The following is a 15831-nucleotide window of genomic DNA, read 5'->3' as shown; positions in this document are numbered from 1 at the left end:
GTTTGACAATCCTCTACCGTCGCTTCGAATTTTTGGATAGAGGATGTATTCGGGCACATGGTTTTCCATGCATCTCAACTCCAAACCAAACACCGTAAATGTCAAATCAAGCCCTCTAATACCATACAATGCAGTCTAATACGCAAATCCAAACAAGCCCTAAGAAAGAAAGTATGCGGTGGATGTGTGTGGACAGTAAGGCCATTAATAAGATCACAATCAAGTATCAGTTTCCGTTACTGAAGCTTGATGATATGTTAGACATAAGGCCAGGTCCACCATTTTTTCCAAGATGTACCTCAAGAGCGGGTATCACCAGATACGCATATGCCCAGGAGATGAGTGGAAGACAACCTTCAAGATGAAAGATGGGTTGTACGAGTGGTTGGTCATGCTCTTTGGCTTGACTAATGCACCCAATACTTTTATGCGTGTGATAACCCAGGTTTTGAGACCCTTCTTGGGGAAGTTCTTAGTGGTTTATTTTGATGGCATACTCATGTATAATACCACTAAAGAGCTGCATCTCGACCAATTGAGGTAGCTATATAGTATCCTTAGGGCAGAGAGGTTATGTGCGAACCTTAAGAAATGTTCGTTCATGTCTGATAGGGTTGTCTTCTTAGAATTCATAATGTTGTCTGTTGGGATACGAGTAGATCCAAAAAAAGTCAAGGCCATAGTTAACTGGCCTGAACCGCAAAACATACATGATGTGAGAGACTTTCATGGCTTAGCAACATTTTATCGTCAGTTCATTCGAGGATTTAGCACTATTATGCCTCCTATTACTGATTGCATTAAAAAGGGGGAGTTCATATGGTTTAAGGCCGCAGCAAAGCCTTTCAAAGATATTAAGGGCAAGATGATAGAGGCTCCCGTCATGCGTCTTCCATATTTTTCTAAAGTCTTTAAAGTAGCGTATGATGCTTCAGGCGTAGGTATAGGAGGAGTACTAAGCCAAGAGGGTCATTCAATTGCCTATTTCAGTGAGAAACTGAATGAGGCAAAACAAAAGTATTCCACCTTTGACAAAGAATTTTATGTGATAGTGCAGTCGCGACGTCATTGGCGCCATTATCTTCTACTGCAAGAATTTGTCTTGTTTTCTGATCACAAGGCTTTGAGATATTTGAATTCCCGAAAGAAGCTCAACCCAAGGCATGCCAAGTGGGTAGCGTTTCTTCAGGAATATTCATTTGTCCTAATACATAAAGCCGGTATCGAGAACAAAACAACCGATGCCCTTTGTAGGAGAGTGACATTGCTCAACTCCTTAATTGTAGAAGAAGTTGGGTTTTGAGTAATTAAAATACGAGTATCCCATATATCCAGATTTTGGGAGAATATACATGTCACTCTTAAGTGACCAGCATAGTCCGGGTGAGTTCGTGCTCAAAGATGGCTTCCTTTTCAAAGGAGACCGACTTTGTATTTCCCGCACTTCCTTCCAAGATTTCCTTATTTGGGAGCTTCATGCTGGAGATATAGCTGGCTATTTTGGTCGAGAGAAGACCATCGTCCTAGTGGAGGATAGATTTTATTGGCCAAGTCTCAAGCAAGATATAGCCAAAATTTTAGGGCAATGTCGAACATAACAACTGGCAAAACAAAAGAAGCAGAATACTGGATTGTATATGCCATTGCCAGTGCCACATGCATCGTGGCAAGACATCAATATGGATTTGGTTCTTAGGCTTCCCAACACAATTAAAAAGCATAATTCCATTTTTGTGGTCGTGGACTGTTTATCCAAAATGGTCCACTTTCTCCCGTGTTTGAAAACCTCAGATGCATCTTTCTTTAAGGGGGTGGTTCGATTACATGGTTTGCCTAGGACCATAGCGTCTGACGGGGATGTTCGATTTACTAGTTATTTTTGGAAGACATCATAGCACATGATGGACACGAGACTCCAGTTCTCGTCTGCCTACCATCCTCAAACTGATGACCAAACTGAGGTTGTGAATCGAAGTCTCGGAAATCTACTACGATGTTTAGTGGGTGAACACATTAAAACTTGGGACTTAGTCTTACCTATCGCCGAGTTTGCATATAACAGTTTTGTTAACAGGTTTACGGGTATGAGTCCATTCGAGATTGTTAATAGTTACAAACCTAGACTTACAAACCTAGACTCTCGGAGTCAACCCATAAATGTGTTACCTATGTCAGTCACCCAGAGGCTCTCGGAGTCAGCCGATGCATTTTCCCATCACATTCATGAGTTGCATGCAAAGATTAAGGGGTAGATAAACGTTAGTAATGAACAATACAAAATTTCAGCTGACTTACATTGTAGAATTTAAGAGTTTAATGAGGGTGATTATGTAATGGCTATGATGAGGCTAGAACAGTTCACACAAGGTACCGTTAAGAAGTTACAAGCACATGGTGCTTGACCATTTAAGATTCTGAAAAAAGATTGGATCCAACGCATATGTGATAGATCTTCCACCTCGCATGGGGATTAGTTCAACATTCAATGTAGAGGATATAATGCCTTTTTCAAGCCATCCCATAGACCCTAATTTTATTCCAAACCATTGGCCAATTTCTAAATTTTCTTCCCGACCTACACCACCTATGCCCATTATGCCTGAGAAAATAGAAGAAATTGAAGGAATTGTGGATGAGCAAATTGTTTCCACTCGAGAAAGTGGATTTCAGAGGTACTTGGTGAAGTGGAAGAACGGACCATCATCCGATTGTACATGGTTGACGGAAGCGGAGTTGCAGAGGCTAGATCCAGATTTGTTAGAAATGCACATGAGTTTTATCTCGCCGGAGTCGAGCTCTTTTCAGCCAAGCAGAGTTGATACGGTGATGCGGACATCAGTGGTGCACCCTTCAGAGTGTACCAGAGAGGGAGGCGTCGCTGACAGAGTACCGGAGCGGAAGAGTTGATGTGGATGGACGTTGGGTCCATCGGACCCATTTTCTAACGCGCTACGAGTGCAGGAGCGGCATGACCGCACCCTGACCATAGATGCATGGATCGGATTTCACACCCTACCACACATGTGTTTTAGTTTTAGGCATTTTTGTTCTTTTCTCTTATTTCAGGGGCTTTATTGCACTTTCTTTATTTTTTTCGTCTCTTTTGTTATTTTTCTTGTTTTCATGGCCTTTAGTGTACTTTTATTTTTTCAATAGCTTATATATACGTTCTGAGAAATCCTATTTTCATTATTATTGAATGAATAGAAATTCGTCTATTTTCTTTCTCTTCATTTAAGAGATTAGGGTTTCAGGATTGACCCTTGGGTGTTGAGGATTCCACCCTGATTTCAGGTTTCCTTCTTTCTAGATCTTCAAGGTGCAGAAAAAGGTAAGAATCACCCTCCTTTTCTTTTAACGACAAAAGGACCTGTACTTTCTTCATCTCAAACCCTTCATTCTTCACCCCTTTCGTTCCTCTCTGGATCTCCTTTCTAGTTCGAACGGAAAAGAGGGATGGTTAGTCAGTAGAATCAGATCCAAACTTGACTGTGGACTGACTTATGCTAGATCTGGGATATCCTCATATCCCTACGTCCTCCCTTTTTACTGTTTACATGATTTTATGCTAAGGGGCATGATCCTAACGGAATGACATCATCTTTGTGTTGAAATTTACCTAATCTCTTCGATTGGAAACGGTTAGTTGATTCATGTATTTACTTGAACAATCTTTAACCTGATTATACATGCATTTAAGATTAGGTTATCGCATGTCCCTGCATCAAATTTGGTCTCGGAGACCAGTTTTAGCGTAGCTCGACCCGCGTGACCGGCTCTGCATAGGGGATATTTTGTTGAGTTTAGTTAACCCTTTTTCCTAAGTTTTGTTAAGTCCCCATATAGATTTAGGCCATATAAGGTAGTTGTATTGCATTAGTATCATCGTCTTTACCCTTTCTCGCACATAGATCTAGGACCATTCACTCGTCATTCATGGTTTATGCCCACACGCACTAGTCGTGAGTTCGGTCTCCATTACACCATGGACTCCAATTAGCAGTTTCGAACCATGAGGGATGATATCGCGCAGCAGTTTGCGCATCAGGATGGTAGGTTCAAGCATTTAGAGGAGAGAGTTGTGTGTCTAGAGGCTAGTATTCCAACCGCCACTATATGTGGAACCCAGGCGACCCCCGACACTGGGGTTGTCGATCAGTCCCAAGTTGTGGGCCTTGATCCGCCTAGGGATGGTTTGGGCATAGACCAGGCCTGTGGGCCTGGCAACAGTTACGACGGGGTATATCCATTACCACCCACACACAATCGTGATCCTGTTCTTCCCGCCCAATTGGAGGACCATGATAGGGTGCGTCGTCAGCACCCCCAGAGATATCATGAGCACGAGGACCCTGTTTCTAGGGTCATGAAGGACATCTAGGTTGACGCCCCCAATTTTGATGGGAGATTGGACCCCAAAGTTTTTTCTGACTGGTTAGCAGACATGAACCACTTCTTTGAGTGACACGGTCTGCCAGACCCACAACGAGTCGAGTTCGCCAAGATGAAATTGGTGGGCCAAGCAAAACTATATTGGGGGAATGTGGAGCGTCACTGTGAGCGATCAGGAGAGGGGCCAGTTCTCTTTTGGATTGAGATGAAAGAGTTATTGCGAGAGAAGTATGTTCCCCTTTCTTACGGGCAGAGGCTGTTGGATCAATGACACATTTTGCACCAAGGATCCATGACAGTGATAGAATACATCACCAAGTTCGATGAATATATGATGATGTGCGATGTGGATGAGGACCCTGCTGTGGTTCTCTCCTGTTTCCGTATGGGCCTCAAGCGTAAGCTTCAGCGGGAGCTCACGCTTAACATGGTCACCAATCTGGATGATTTACAGTCCTTGAGATGATTTACATTCGTGGCCCATTCTATGATAAATTGTTTAACTCTCCGAGCTAAGGACTCCACCGATTTGGATTCGTTTCTGAAGGTTCTTCCATTTCTTTCTTCCCAAACAGCCCACCAAACAACCAAGAGGGCTATTCTTCAGATTGGGGTATTTTGTTTGTCAAGACTAACCCCATGCCACGCCTTTAATAAAAGACCTATTGAGTTCGGAAACGTCCATTTGAGGTCGAATGGGCTGAATATAAGAGGCCAGATTTGGTTTATAAAGGAACAACGAATAAACAAGTGGTCAACCGTCTCTTCATTCGCCATGCAACAAAGACAAATGTTTGGGAGAATCATCCCCCTTTTCCTCAAATTGTCTATTGTGGGGACCTTTTTCTTTCCTACCAGCCATCCAAAGAACGCTATTTTGGGAGGGACGTTGTAGCTCCATATCTGATTTGTCATAATTTCTTTTGAATTGGGGGGGGGGGGGGGGGGGGTTGTTTTCCAGACATTTGAAAAATGATTTTACCGAGAATTCGCCTGATTTATCAGTCTTCCAAACTATTCTATCTTCACCCAAATGATTCGGTTTGCTTTTGGAAATACAATCTAGGATGGCTACATACTCAGCAATCTCCCAATATTCGGGCATACAAATAATCGTGTACTTAGCATGAGGGAAAGAAGCTTGTCTTGAGCCTGCTCTCTCCAAATCGTTAACATGAGCGAAAGATGTTGCATCCCCAGGCGGTCCTAAGAGTCAAAGGGCACCTTAGTTGAAGTCTCTCCATATCATAGATGCTAAGGAGTTTGAGAGAGAGACCAAGGCGGGAATTATGGTGTACGGCGTACTGGCTAGGGCGAGTATACTTGAGGTTGCTATGGGGATACCCCAGGAGGCTCGTCCGGTCCTAGAGGAGTTTCGGGATGTCTTCCCTGAGGACTTTCCAGATGAGCTTCCACCGATGTGAGACATTCAGCATGCGATAGATCTCGTCTCAAGGGCGACCCTACCAAACCTCCCTCACTACAGAATGAACCCCACCGAGCATGTCGAGTTGAAGAGGCAGGTAAATGAATTGCTTAAAAAGGAATTCATTCGTGAGAGTCTGAGCTTGTGCGCCATGCCCGCGCTTCTTACGCCCAAGAAATAGGGCACGTGGCGCATGTGTTGATAGAAGAGTCATAAACAAGATTACTATCAAGTATCGGTTTCCCATCCCGAGGCTTGATGACATCCTTGACATGATGGCCACCTCTACTATATTTTCGAAAATTGACCTCAAGAGTGGTTATCACCAAATTCATGTTCGCTCTGGAGATGAATGGAAAACTGCCTTCAAAACGAAGGACGGGTTGTACGAGTGGCTGGTTATGCCCTTCGGGTTAATCAATGCCCAAGTACGTTTATGAGGGTGATGACCTAGGTATTGCGACCCTTTATGGGCAAGTTTTTAGTTGTGTACTTCGATGATATCCTCATCTATAGTACGTCCCCTAGCCAGCACATCGAGCAATTAAGGCAGGTCTGCAATGCCTTGCGCACAGAAAAGCTTTATGCGAACCTCAAGAAGTGTTCCTTCTTGACCTCCCGTGTTATCTTCCTGGGGTTCATTGTATCGTCAGAGAGCATGTTTGCAGACACTGAGAAAGTCAAGGCCATTGTCAATTGGCCTGAGCCGCATACCATACACGACGTGCGAAGCTTTCATGGCCTAACTACGTTCTATTGGCGGTTCATCCGTGGATTTAGCTCGATTATGGCTCCCATCACAGATTGCATACGAAAAGGGAAGTTTCGATGGACTAAAGTCGCAGAATGAGATTTCTCGAAAATTAAAAAGAAGATGACGAAAGCGCCAGTCATGCATCTACCTGACTTTACCAAAGCCTTTGAGGTAGCGTGTAACGCGTCAGAAATTTCCATAGGCGAAGTGTTAAGCCAAGATGGACATCATAAGTCCTTTTTTAGTGAGAAGCTGAACGAGGCTAAACAACGCTACGCCACTTATGACAAGGAGTTCTACACGGTTGTGCAATCATTGCGCTATTGGCGGCATTATTTATTACCGCAAGAATTCGCCCTATTCTCTGATCATGAGGCCTTGAAATATTTCTGCTCTCAAAAGAAGTTGAGCACTAGGCATGCCAAGTGGGCACAATTTCTTCAAGAGTACACATTTGTGCTTAAGCACAAGGCTAGAAAAGATAATAAGGTTGCAGACGTGCCTAGCCGTCGTATCATGACACTGCGGTCCATGAGTATTGAAATTATAGGCTTTGAGCATCTCAAGGGTGAGTACTCAAACTGTCCTGATTTTGGAACCATTTATGCGTCATTATCTAGTAACCCGCCCTCGAGGAGTGCGGAGTTCATCCTTACAGATGGATATCTTTTTAGAGGGGACAAGCTCTGTATCCCACGAACATCCCTCCGTGATTTTCTAGTTTGGGAGTTACATGCTGGAGGGATGGTAGGTCACTTTGGTCGAGATAAAATAGTTGCCCTTGTGACTGATCGTTTCTATTGGCCTAATCTCTAGCGAGATGTGGCTAAGATTGTAGGGCAGTGTCAGACATGTCAACTGGTGAAATAGAGGAAGCAAAATACAGGTTTATATACTCCTTTACCAGTTCCACATGCCCCGTGGCAAGATGTCAGTATAGACTTCGTGCTTAGACTTCCCAAGACTATTCATAAGCACAACTCCATACTTGTGGTTGTTGATCGATTTTCTAAGATGGCCCATTTTCTACCCTGTTATAAGACCTTAGATGCCTCCCACGTTGCTAAGTTATTCTTTCAGGAGGTTGTGCAACTTCATGAAGTACTTAGATCCATCGTGTTTGACAGAGATACTAGGTTCACTAGTTATTTTTGAAAGACTCTCTGGCATCTTTTGAGTACGAGGCTCCAGTTTTCTCCAACATATCATCCCTAGTTAGATGGTCAAACAGAGGTAATGAACCGTAGCATAGAGAATTTGTTAAGATGTCTGGTTGGAGACCACCACAGGACCTGGGACACTGTTCTTCCCACAACAGAGTTTGCGTATAATTCTTCAGTGAACACGTCCATAGAAATGAGCCCATTTGAAATTGTTTCAAGTCTTAGACCCCGAGCCCCCCTAGATTTGATCCCCATGGCTACCCCACAGCGTCCTTCAGAGTTAGGAGAGTCCTTCGCCCAGCATATACATGCATTGCATAGTGCGATCAGGAGGAAGATTAATTCAAGTAATGAACATTATAAACTTTCTACTGACAATCACAGAAGATCTAGGGAATTTCAACAAGAGATGACGTCATGGTTCGTATTAGGTCTGATCGGTTTCCACCTGGATCCATGAAGAAGCTTCATGCCCGTAGCATAGGCCCACATAAAATTGTGAAAAGGGTTGGGGTCTAATGCTTATGTTGTTGATATCCCTACTACCATGGGCATCAATTCCACATTTAATGTGGAAGATCTAGTTCCCTTTCACGAGCCATTATCTCTATCCACTGGTTCCCCTATTTCTTCCAAGACCCCCTATATATGGACCTTGGCCAGAGCCTGATCTTCCTGTACCCATCTTACCTTCTCTTCTACCTGTACCGAGAAGAGACGAGATAGAGGAAATTTTGGACTCCGAAGTGGTTTCCAGCCGCTCCGGGGGTTTCCAGAAATTCCTAGTCAAATGGAGGAACAAACCCATTATAGATAACTCTTGGATAACAGAGGCAGAGCTGCAACGCATCAACCCCAATTTGCTTAAGAGATACAGGAGTTCACTTCCACCAGTGGCGAATTCTTCCTACTTGGGGAGAATTGATGCGGATATCAATGGTGCACCCTTTAGAGTGTACCAAAGGAGAAGGCGCTGCCGACAGAGTACCGCAGCGGAGGAGTTGATGTGAATAGACGCTAGGTCCAGCGGACCTATTTTCTAACACGCTACGAGTGCAGGAGCAGCATGACCGCACCCTGACCATAGATGCATGGGTCGGATTTCACACCCTACCACACGGGTGTTTTAGTTTTAGGCGTTTTTGTTCTTTTTCCTTATTTCAGGGGCTTTATTGTACTTTCTTCAATTTTTTGTCTCTTTTGTTATTTTTCTTGTTTTCGGGGGCTTTAGTGCACTTTTACTTTTTCCACAGCTTATATATAAGTTGTGATAAACCCTATTTTCATTATTATTGAATTAATAGAAATTCGTCTATTTTCTTCCTTTTTATTGAAGATATTAGGGTTTCAAGATTGGCCCTTGGGTGTCGAGGATTCCACTTCGATTTCAGGTTTCCTTCTTTCTAGATCCTTGAGGTGCAGGAAAAGGTAAGAATCACCCTCCTCTTCTTTTGACGACAAAAGGACCTGTACTTTCATCTCGAACCCATTCTTCACCCATTTTGTTCCTCTCTGGATATCCCTTTTCTAGTTCAAACGGAAAAGAATGATGGTTAGTCAGTAGAATCAAATCCAAACTTGACTATGGACTGACTTATGCTAGATCTGGGATATCCTCATATCCCTAGGTCCTCTCTTTTTACTGTTTACACGATTTTATGCGAAGGGGCATGATCATGACGGAATGACCTCATCTTTGTGTTGAAATTTATATAATCCCTTTGCTTGGAAACGGTTAGTTGATTCGTGTATTTACTTGAACAATCTTTAACATGATTATACATGCATCTAAGATTAGGTCATCGCATGTCCCTGCATCATACAGATATCAAACCATTTAAATTATATCAACGCAAGAGCGTGCGTTACCCATGTCAATGTGGTGAGATGACGAGTACGAGTCGGGTCTCTAGAGGTTAAAGACCTTACACATGTGTTCGTGACGTGTGTAAGTTGCTTGAAGGAGATATTTGGACCATTGGAGTGCGATGATGGTGTAATCAAACCGTTGAATCATCGCGGCCCACCTTCATTACGCTATCATCAGGGCCCATTGGGCATCTTGGATTTGAATTTATTTTATGAACATTTTAGTTTTTTGAGTTTTGAGACTGTGCACACAATTTTTGTGCGGATTTCTTTTTTAAACTTTTTTAGTAGGGGTATTTTGGTCATTTAATGTAATTCCTAATTTATTAAGGTGTTTTGCCCTAAACCTCAAGGGGAATGTTATGTTATGTTTATGAAAAAAAGAGAGTTCTTGCTTCTTCAAGGTCGGATGATTCCATCTTCGACTTCCAATGATAGGAAGAGGGCGTGAGGCTCAGGGAAGTGATTTCCCATCTTCTCCTTCTATCTCATTCTTTCTTTTTTCTCCAGGTATTCTCTCCTTTAAACCTCTTTTCTTCATTTTTCTTCTAAATTCTCTAGGTCTAGAAGTCGATCCCTTTTCTTTTCAATCCAAATCATTAAATATTGGAACATCTTGACCCCCACATATACATATTTTTTCTTCAAATCCCATCACCCAAGGCCCTATATTTGAACTATAATCAAATAACCATCAAATTTTCAGATTTCCCGATCCAAAAAACTCCTATTTTCTGGATTAGAAAATCCACTTGCATCGTCAGATGGGCCTATTGCAAGACGGAAGTCCTATCTTTCACTGGATCTGACTAAATTCAAATTTTTAAGTTCAAAACAACGTGTTTGTGATGGATGGCCATGATCATTGCTGAATTTTCCTAAGTTCCTTCTTGGTTTATGATGTATAATGCTGAATTTTATTGTTAATGCTTGCATAAATCTCCCCTTTTAAATACAGCATTCATTTAGGGTTGGATTAGGCCGTCCATACAACCTACACCATTTGTTGATAAGCATGTAGAAACTAGTGTTTTAAATAGCTACGCTATGTAGCATTTAGCTTGATAGCGTAGCTATTTTGATCACTTCTCTTCAGGTGTTTGAAATGAAATTTCGAATTTGAGGGAGAAATCACAGCTCATAATTGAAACAGACCAGAACTCCAAGCTGAGAAAAAGATAAGAATAATTCTAGGGGGAAATATCTCTTCCTAGGATAATTTCGATCACTTCTCTTCAGGTGTTTGAAATGAAATTTCAAATTTGTGGAAGAAATCACAACTCATTATTGAAATAGATCAGAACTCCAAGGTAAGAAAAAGATAAGAACGATTCTAAAATTTTAAACATGCTAGCATAGATTGCAAAACAGAATGGAAATCCAAGGTGAGAAAAAAGGTAAGAACAATTCTAAGATTTTAGACATGCTAGCATGGATTGCACTAGACATACATGCCTATGCATATGATTCTCATGCATTGACATGGATTTGGGGCGAAAAGGTAAATTTTGGGTGGTGAAAAATGGAGGAAATCTTAATCATGTTTCCATTGTTATTCGTAGGGCGAAATCTTTTATAGCCGAGTGGGCTTCCTGCATTTCTATTTTGAAAGATTGTCTAGCTTTTTGCTTGAAAGGGTTGTAAGCTTTTGGATGCCAGCGCCCTCTTGATAAAATTTCCTTCTATCTTTAAAAAAAATGGAGGAAATTGCAAAAATCCTATTTTTGTCCACTTTTACACCTTAAAATGAGATTGCAAGCATGGAAATTTGATACATTCATGAGTAGTGGCCAACCTATCAATTGGCCACAAGTTTCCTTTTTCGAAAAATTATTTTTTAATTATTTAAAAAAATAATAATCATCATCTAAGCCTTGTCCCAAAATTAATTAGGGTTGGTTGCATGAATCTTGTTCCACCATTCCGCAATTTTTATTTAAAAATAAAATTGCTGACTGCAATTAGTTGAGATAACGCTTAGAAGATTTTTATTTTTTTTTAAGAGATAACTGAATTTTATCATAATGCACCGCAAAAGGCAGGAAAAGAATACAACACAGTACTAACACTCAAAAAGAGAAGAAAAGGAAGTAACTTTAGCTGCATTAACATGAGGAGCCCAACCCATTACAAGACCTTTAACTATACTTATCACCCCATCCACTGAGGACCTCTCATTTTTGAAACACCGCTCATTCCGCTCCTTCCAAATAGCCCAAAAAAGTGCCAAAATGAGAAGATAAGGCTTAAATGATGATGATATAAAATTTAAAAACATGTTTATTTTGAAAATAGATGATAATTGTTGATTGATATGTAAATTTTATTTATTCATGAATTTTGTCTAATCTATCAATTGACCACAAATTTCCCTTTTTTTGAAAATTACTTTAAAAAATATAAGAAAAAATGCTTGTTCTTAAAGAAATAATTAAGTTGTTTCACAACTTATTTTCTACATGGATGGATGAATGGATGATTTATGTACGTGTGGATGTATGCATGGATGATGTATGTACAGAGTTGGCTGGATGAATGGATGGACATATGTATCTGTATGAATGGATGATGGATGGATGGACGGATCATTGTTGTCTCTAACTAGAAAAACTTTTAAATGATGTTCATAACTAGATCGTTGCACTGCTTGTCTGAAAGTGTATGGTTTAGGCCCCTACAAAATGGCAACCTATTATGTGTAGTTGTTTTTTATAATATTTTGAATCCTCTTCTAACATCTCCAGAAGTTTCATTGAAAATTCCACCATTTTTTCAATGTCTCTCAAACAGCAATATTTTACCATGTATTTGCAATATAAACAATATCTATAAGTTTTTACGCATTCCAAGTCATCAATAACTATAATCGTACTAATACCTAAGCACATGCTAAAATAAAACTCTCGAAGCACTAGCAATGCAAGGGCATTCTCACACCAGGCTTGAGTGGGATGGCCTGTGGGATCCGGAGGCACACTCGAGGTGGGCGATTCGTGTGAGGCAGCCAGGCAGGTGACTCATGTGAGGCAAGCAAGACCCATGTGATGTGGGGCCCCCGGGGGGGGGGTTCGGCCAAGGACCTAACCCATGAGAAGTGGGGCTTGAGTCATGAGATAAAGGGATTGATTTGTCAGGCTCTATCAGTTCGAGCTTTTAGAGCAAGTGGTTAGTTGTCCTGCGTCAAAGTGGTATCAGAGCAGTAAGTCTCGTGTTTGAAACTCCTCACCAGGGGTGATTAATGTGGGGGCATTCTCACACCAAGCTCGAGGGTGGGAGGACCGTGTGAGGTGGGTGACTCGTGTGAGGCGAGACCCATGTGGTGTGGGGCCCACGAGGGGGTTCGGCTGAGGACCTAACCCATGGGAAAGTGAGGCCTGAGCTATGAGATAAAGGGATTGATTCACCACATTCTATCAGTTCGAGCTTTTAGATCAAGTGGTTAGTTGTCCTGCGTCAACAAGTCCTTAGACAATGCCCAAAAGAAGGGGGGGAAAGACATGCATCAAGAAGATCATGCATGCACTTCCATTATTGAAAACATTTTGGGCAGAGGAGATTCTAGGCAACATAGTTTGAACCAACATAGCACAAAATATTATAGCATAAATATGCATAACCATATTCCATGTTTAAATTGAAAGCTTAACTGTATTGGAGGAGATGAGCTCTGTGAGCAAGAATGGTGAGCTTACCTCTGTGACAAGGGGATGGTGCATCAGCATGGCATTCTTAAGGTCATCTCTTTCTTTGAGTATCTTTGAACAATTAGGGCATCCAATGAACTGGAGCATGAGCAACCATGTATCTGGTTCTCTGATACCCAGAAATGATAGCAAAGATCTTTCAGAAACCAGACCAAACCTTTGCCTTTCAGGAGGCAGGAAATACTCTCTTGCAATTGTTGAAAAGTTTGAGAAGAAAGATTCAAATCGCTGAAACTCTTCAAATGTACAAGACATCCCCATACCAACTCTATTTTCAACTCTGAGTGAAGCATTTTGATTTGCAAACATAATGTCTCCAAGCCATGGAATTCCGCCAAGCCCAGTTTCAACCCCACAGATCGGCTCTTCATTTTGTAAACCCTGTGCTTGAGTCAAAAGAAAATCCGGATCAGGATTTTTTATTATGTGCTGCATTCTCTTCTATTTCTGTTCTACAATCAACCTGAGTGTGATGTGCATATAGAAATTACCAGCCACCTTCTGGTTTTCTTTCCTGCTGATTGGAACTGTTCTACTTGCTTCTCCATTGAAATTTTCTCCAAAGATGCTTTCTGCAGTACAAAGCTCCAGTGAGTATCTCATAGGAACAAAATAACCATGAGAAAATATTTTGCATGTCACCAACAACATTGTTGATGGAATTAGATAAATCAAACATAAGGTAGACTGACAATTAAGCATGTCAACAACGAGAGGCATGCCTCACTCAGTTGTTTCTTCATATCATCAACCCATACATTTGGTTTTTTCCAGTCATGGAGCTTCAGCATTTTGCACTCTATTCAGTTTATACCTTATGGTTATCAAAACAATTTGAAGTTTTGATGTGAACCGAATAATAACTAAGAACTGAGGAGGTGGAATATATGTTGGGTCAGATTGGGTTAAGAAAATTTGTTGGCTGAGGTGACCCACCGTTCTGTGATGCATCTCTTACATGCAAAACACGTTCTCTTCCATCATCTTTACTTTTCTGCAACAGTCTTGGTGTCCAGCCACAAAATTCTAGGAGAAGTACAGCTTTATCTGTTGAACGAAGAAATGCTTTCAGATCTTCAGGGGTGTTTAGATGTTTCAGAGGGAGTTCTTCAGATTGAAGTGACATGAGATGATAAGCTGAGGATAGAATATTCCGTGCCCGAAGTCTCCCTTGATACTTATATGCCGTGGTGTGATGATAACAAAATATTGTTATTCCCTCAGTAGCACCAAGGACATCAGCTAGCATCTTCTCAGCATTTCTATATACAACCATTAGTCTTAGATGGTTGAGTTTCTCTCGTTTGGAAGCAGCCTGATGTGCGACATCCTTCATAAGAGATCGAGACTCACCAGACCCTGCAAATTGATAAAAGCATTTATCAGAACTAAACCCGAGAATTTACTAAAGAAAATAGTACAAGAAACTGTCGTCTGTAATTGATTAACATGCCGAGTTCCACACAATACATAAAAATGGATAAGCCCTTCTAGAAGAACTGATTTTCAGCATAAAACATTTTAAATTGCACAAAACAGTCAGAAGAACTCAATCGTTCAAGTCTTAAATGTTTGAACAAAACTGTTAAAAAAGAAAAAAGTTCAATGCTTGAAAATATATATCAGATTCTATGTTTGAAATAGAATCATGCATGGCATTCAGGCAATGTCATCCCATGGTGCAAAGCAACATGAATGATGTGGTAATTATAACTTGGGGCACACTCCAATGGAACCAGGCAGATGCGGGGCCCAGTGATGTGTTCACAGAATCGAACCTGTCCATCAGATGCTTCACCTCTATATATATATATATATAGAGAGAGAGAGAGAGAGAGAGAGAGAGAGAGAACCAGCCCCCACTAATCAGCCTGATCCAAAACTAAGGTGGGCCATACCACATGGAATATGCTGACAGGAAACAGCTTTAATAAGAGTCGGGGGCCTGCCGTGTTGTATATATAGAAGCCAGTCTGTTCAGACACTTCATCCAGGCCAGAAGAAGCATCGGTCCAAAAATCAGGATGCTTTACCATTCAGGTGTGCCCCCTCCCAGCTCATTTCCTTTGTTGTAGCCTACTTCAATTATGGATCTGGATAAGTATTAAGCCTTAGGGGTTTGTTAAGGTGATGCATCTGATGGACAGGTTGGATTTCATGAACACATCACTGGGCCCCACATCTGGTGGGACCACCATATGCTATAGTGGTATCGGAACCACAGGATCGCCCCATTATCAATAATGCAGATATAACCGACAATATCGATAATATTGGCCAATATTTCAGTATTTTCAGGTCAGCCAATATTTCGTGATATTTCAAACATTGCAAGATATAGGCTAAGGTCCTTCAGTATAAATGAATTGTATGGGCGATGATATTGATATTATGACACAAGTTGCATCCACTATATGATGCAACAGACCAGTGGTCTGGATTCGGAAGCATGGGCCCCACTTGTTATGTATACTGCACAAAGCCTCCATTCATGTATCCTATAATGAGGAATTATCATATGAT

At 41.4% G+C, this 15831-nt stretch overlaps 1 protein-coding gene across 7 annotated transcripts in view; it reads right to left on the bottom strand.

The window, feature by feature from the left end:
* LOC131242956 (uncharacterized) overlaps positions 1 to 15831 on the bottom strand; it is a 56887-nt gene that overhangs the window by 40198 nt on the left and 858 nt on the right. For 4 of the 7 annotated variants that reach the window (XR_009169776.1, XR_009169777.1, XR_009169778.1 and 1 more), the window contains exons 2-4: positions 14245 to 14667; positions 13800 to 13880; positions 13297 to 13694 (exon numbers count right to left, since the gene is read on the bottom strand). Coding sequence is in view for 1 of the 7 variants with exons in the window: in XM_058241954.1 (XP_058097937.1) it covers positions 13297 to 13694; positions 13800 to 13880; positions 14245 to 14667 (902 nt within the window). In the remaining 6 variants the exon portion in view is untranslated. Of the gene's footprint in view, positions 1 to 13296; positions 13695 to 13799; positions 13881 to 14244; positions 14668 to 15831 lie in introns of those variants that run through there. The other 3 variants (XR_009169779.1, XR_009169780.1, XR_009169781.1) reach the window with 3 other exon arrangements.

The sequence above is a fragment of the Magnolia sinica genome, chromosome 4 (assembly GCF_029962835.1).
Source record: "Magnolia sinica isolate HGM2019 chromosome 4, MsV1, whole genome shotgun sequence".
NCBI classification, from domain to species: Eukaryota; Viridiplantae; Streptophyta; class Magnoliopsida; order Magnoliales; family Magnoliaceae; genus Magnolia; species Magnolia sinica.
The sequence above is the reverse complement of the archived record's forward strand: the minus strand, read 5'-3'. Positions and strand labels throughout refer to the sequence as shown.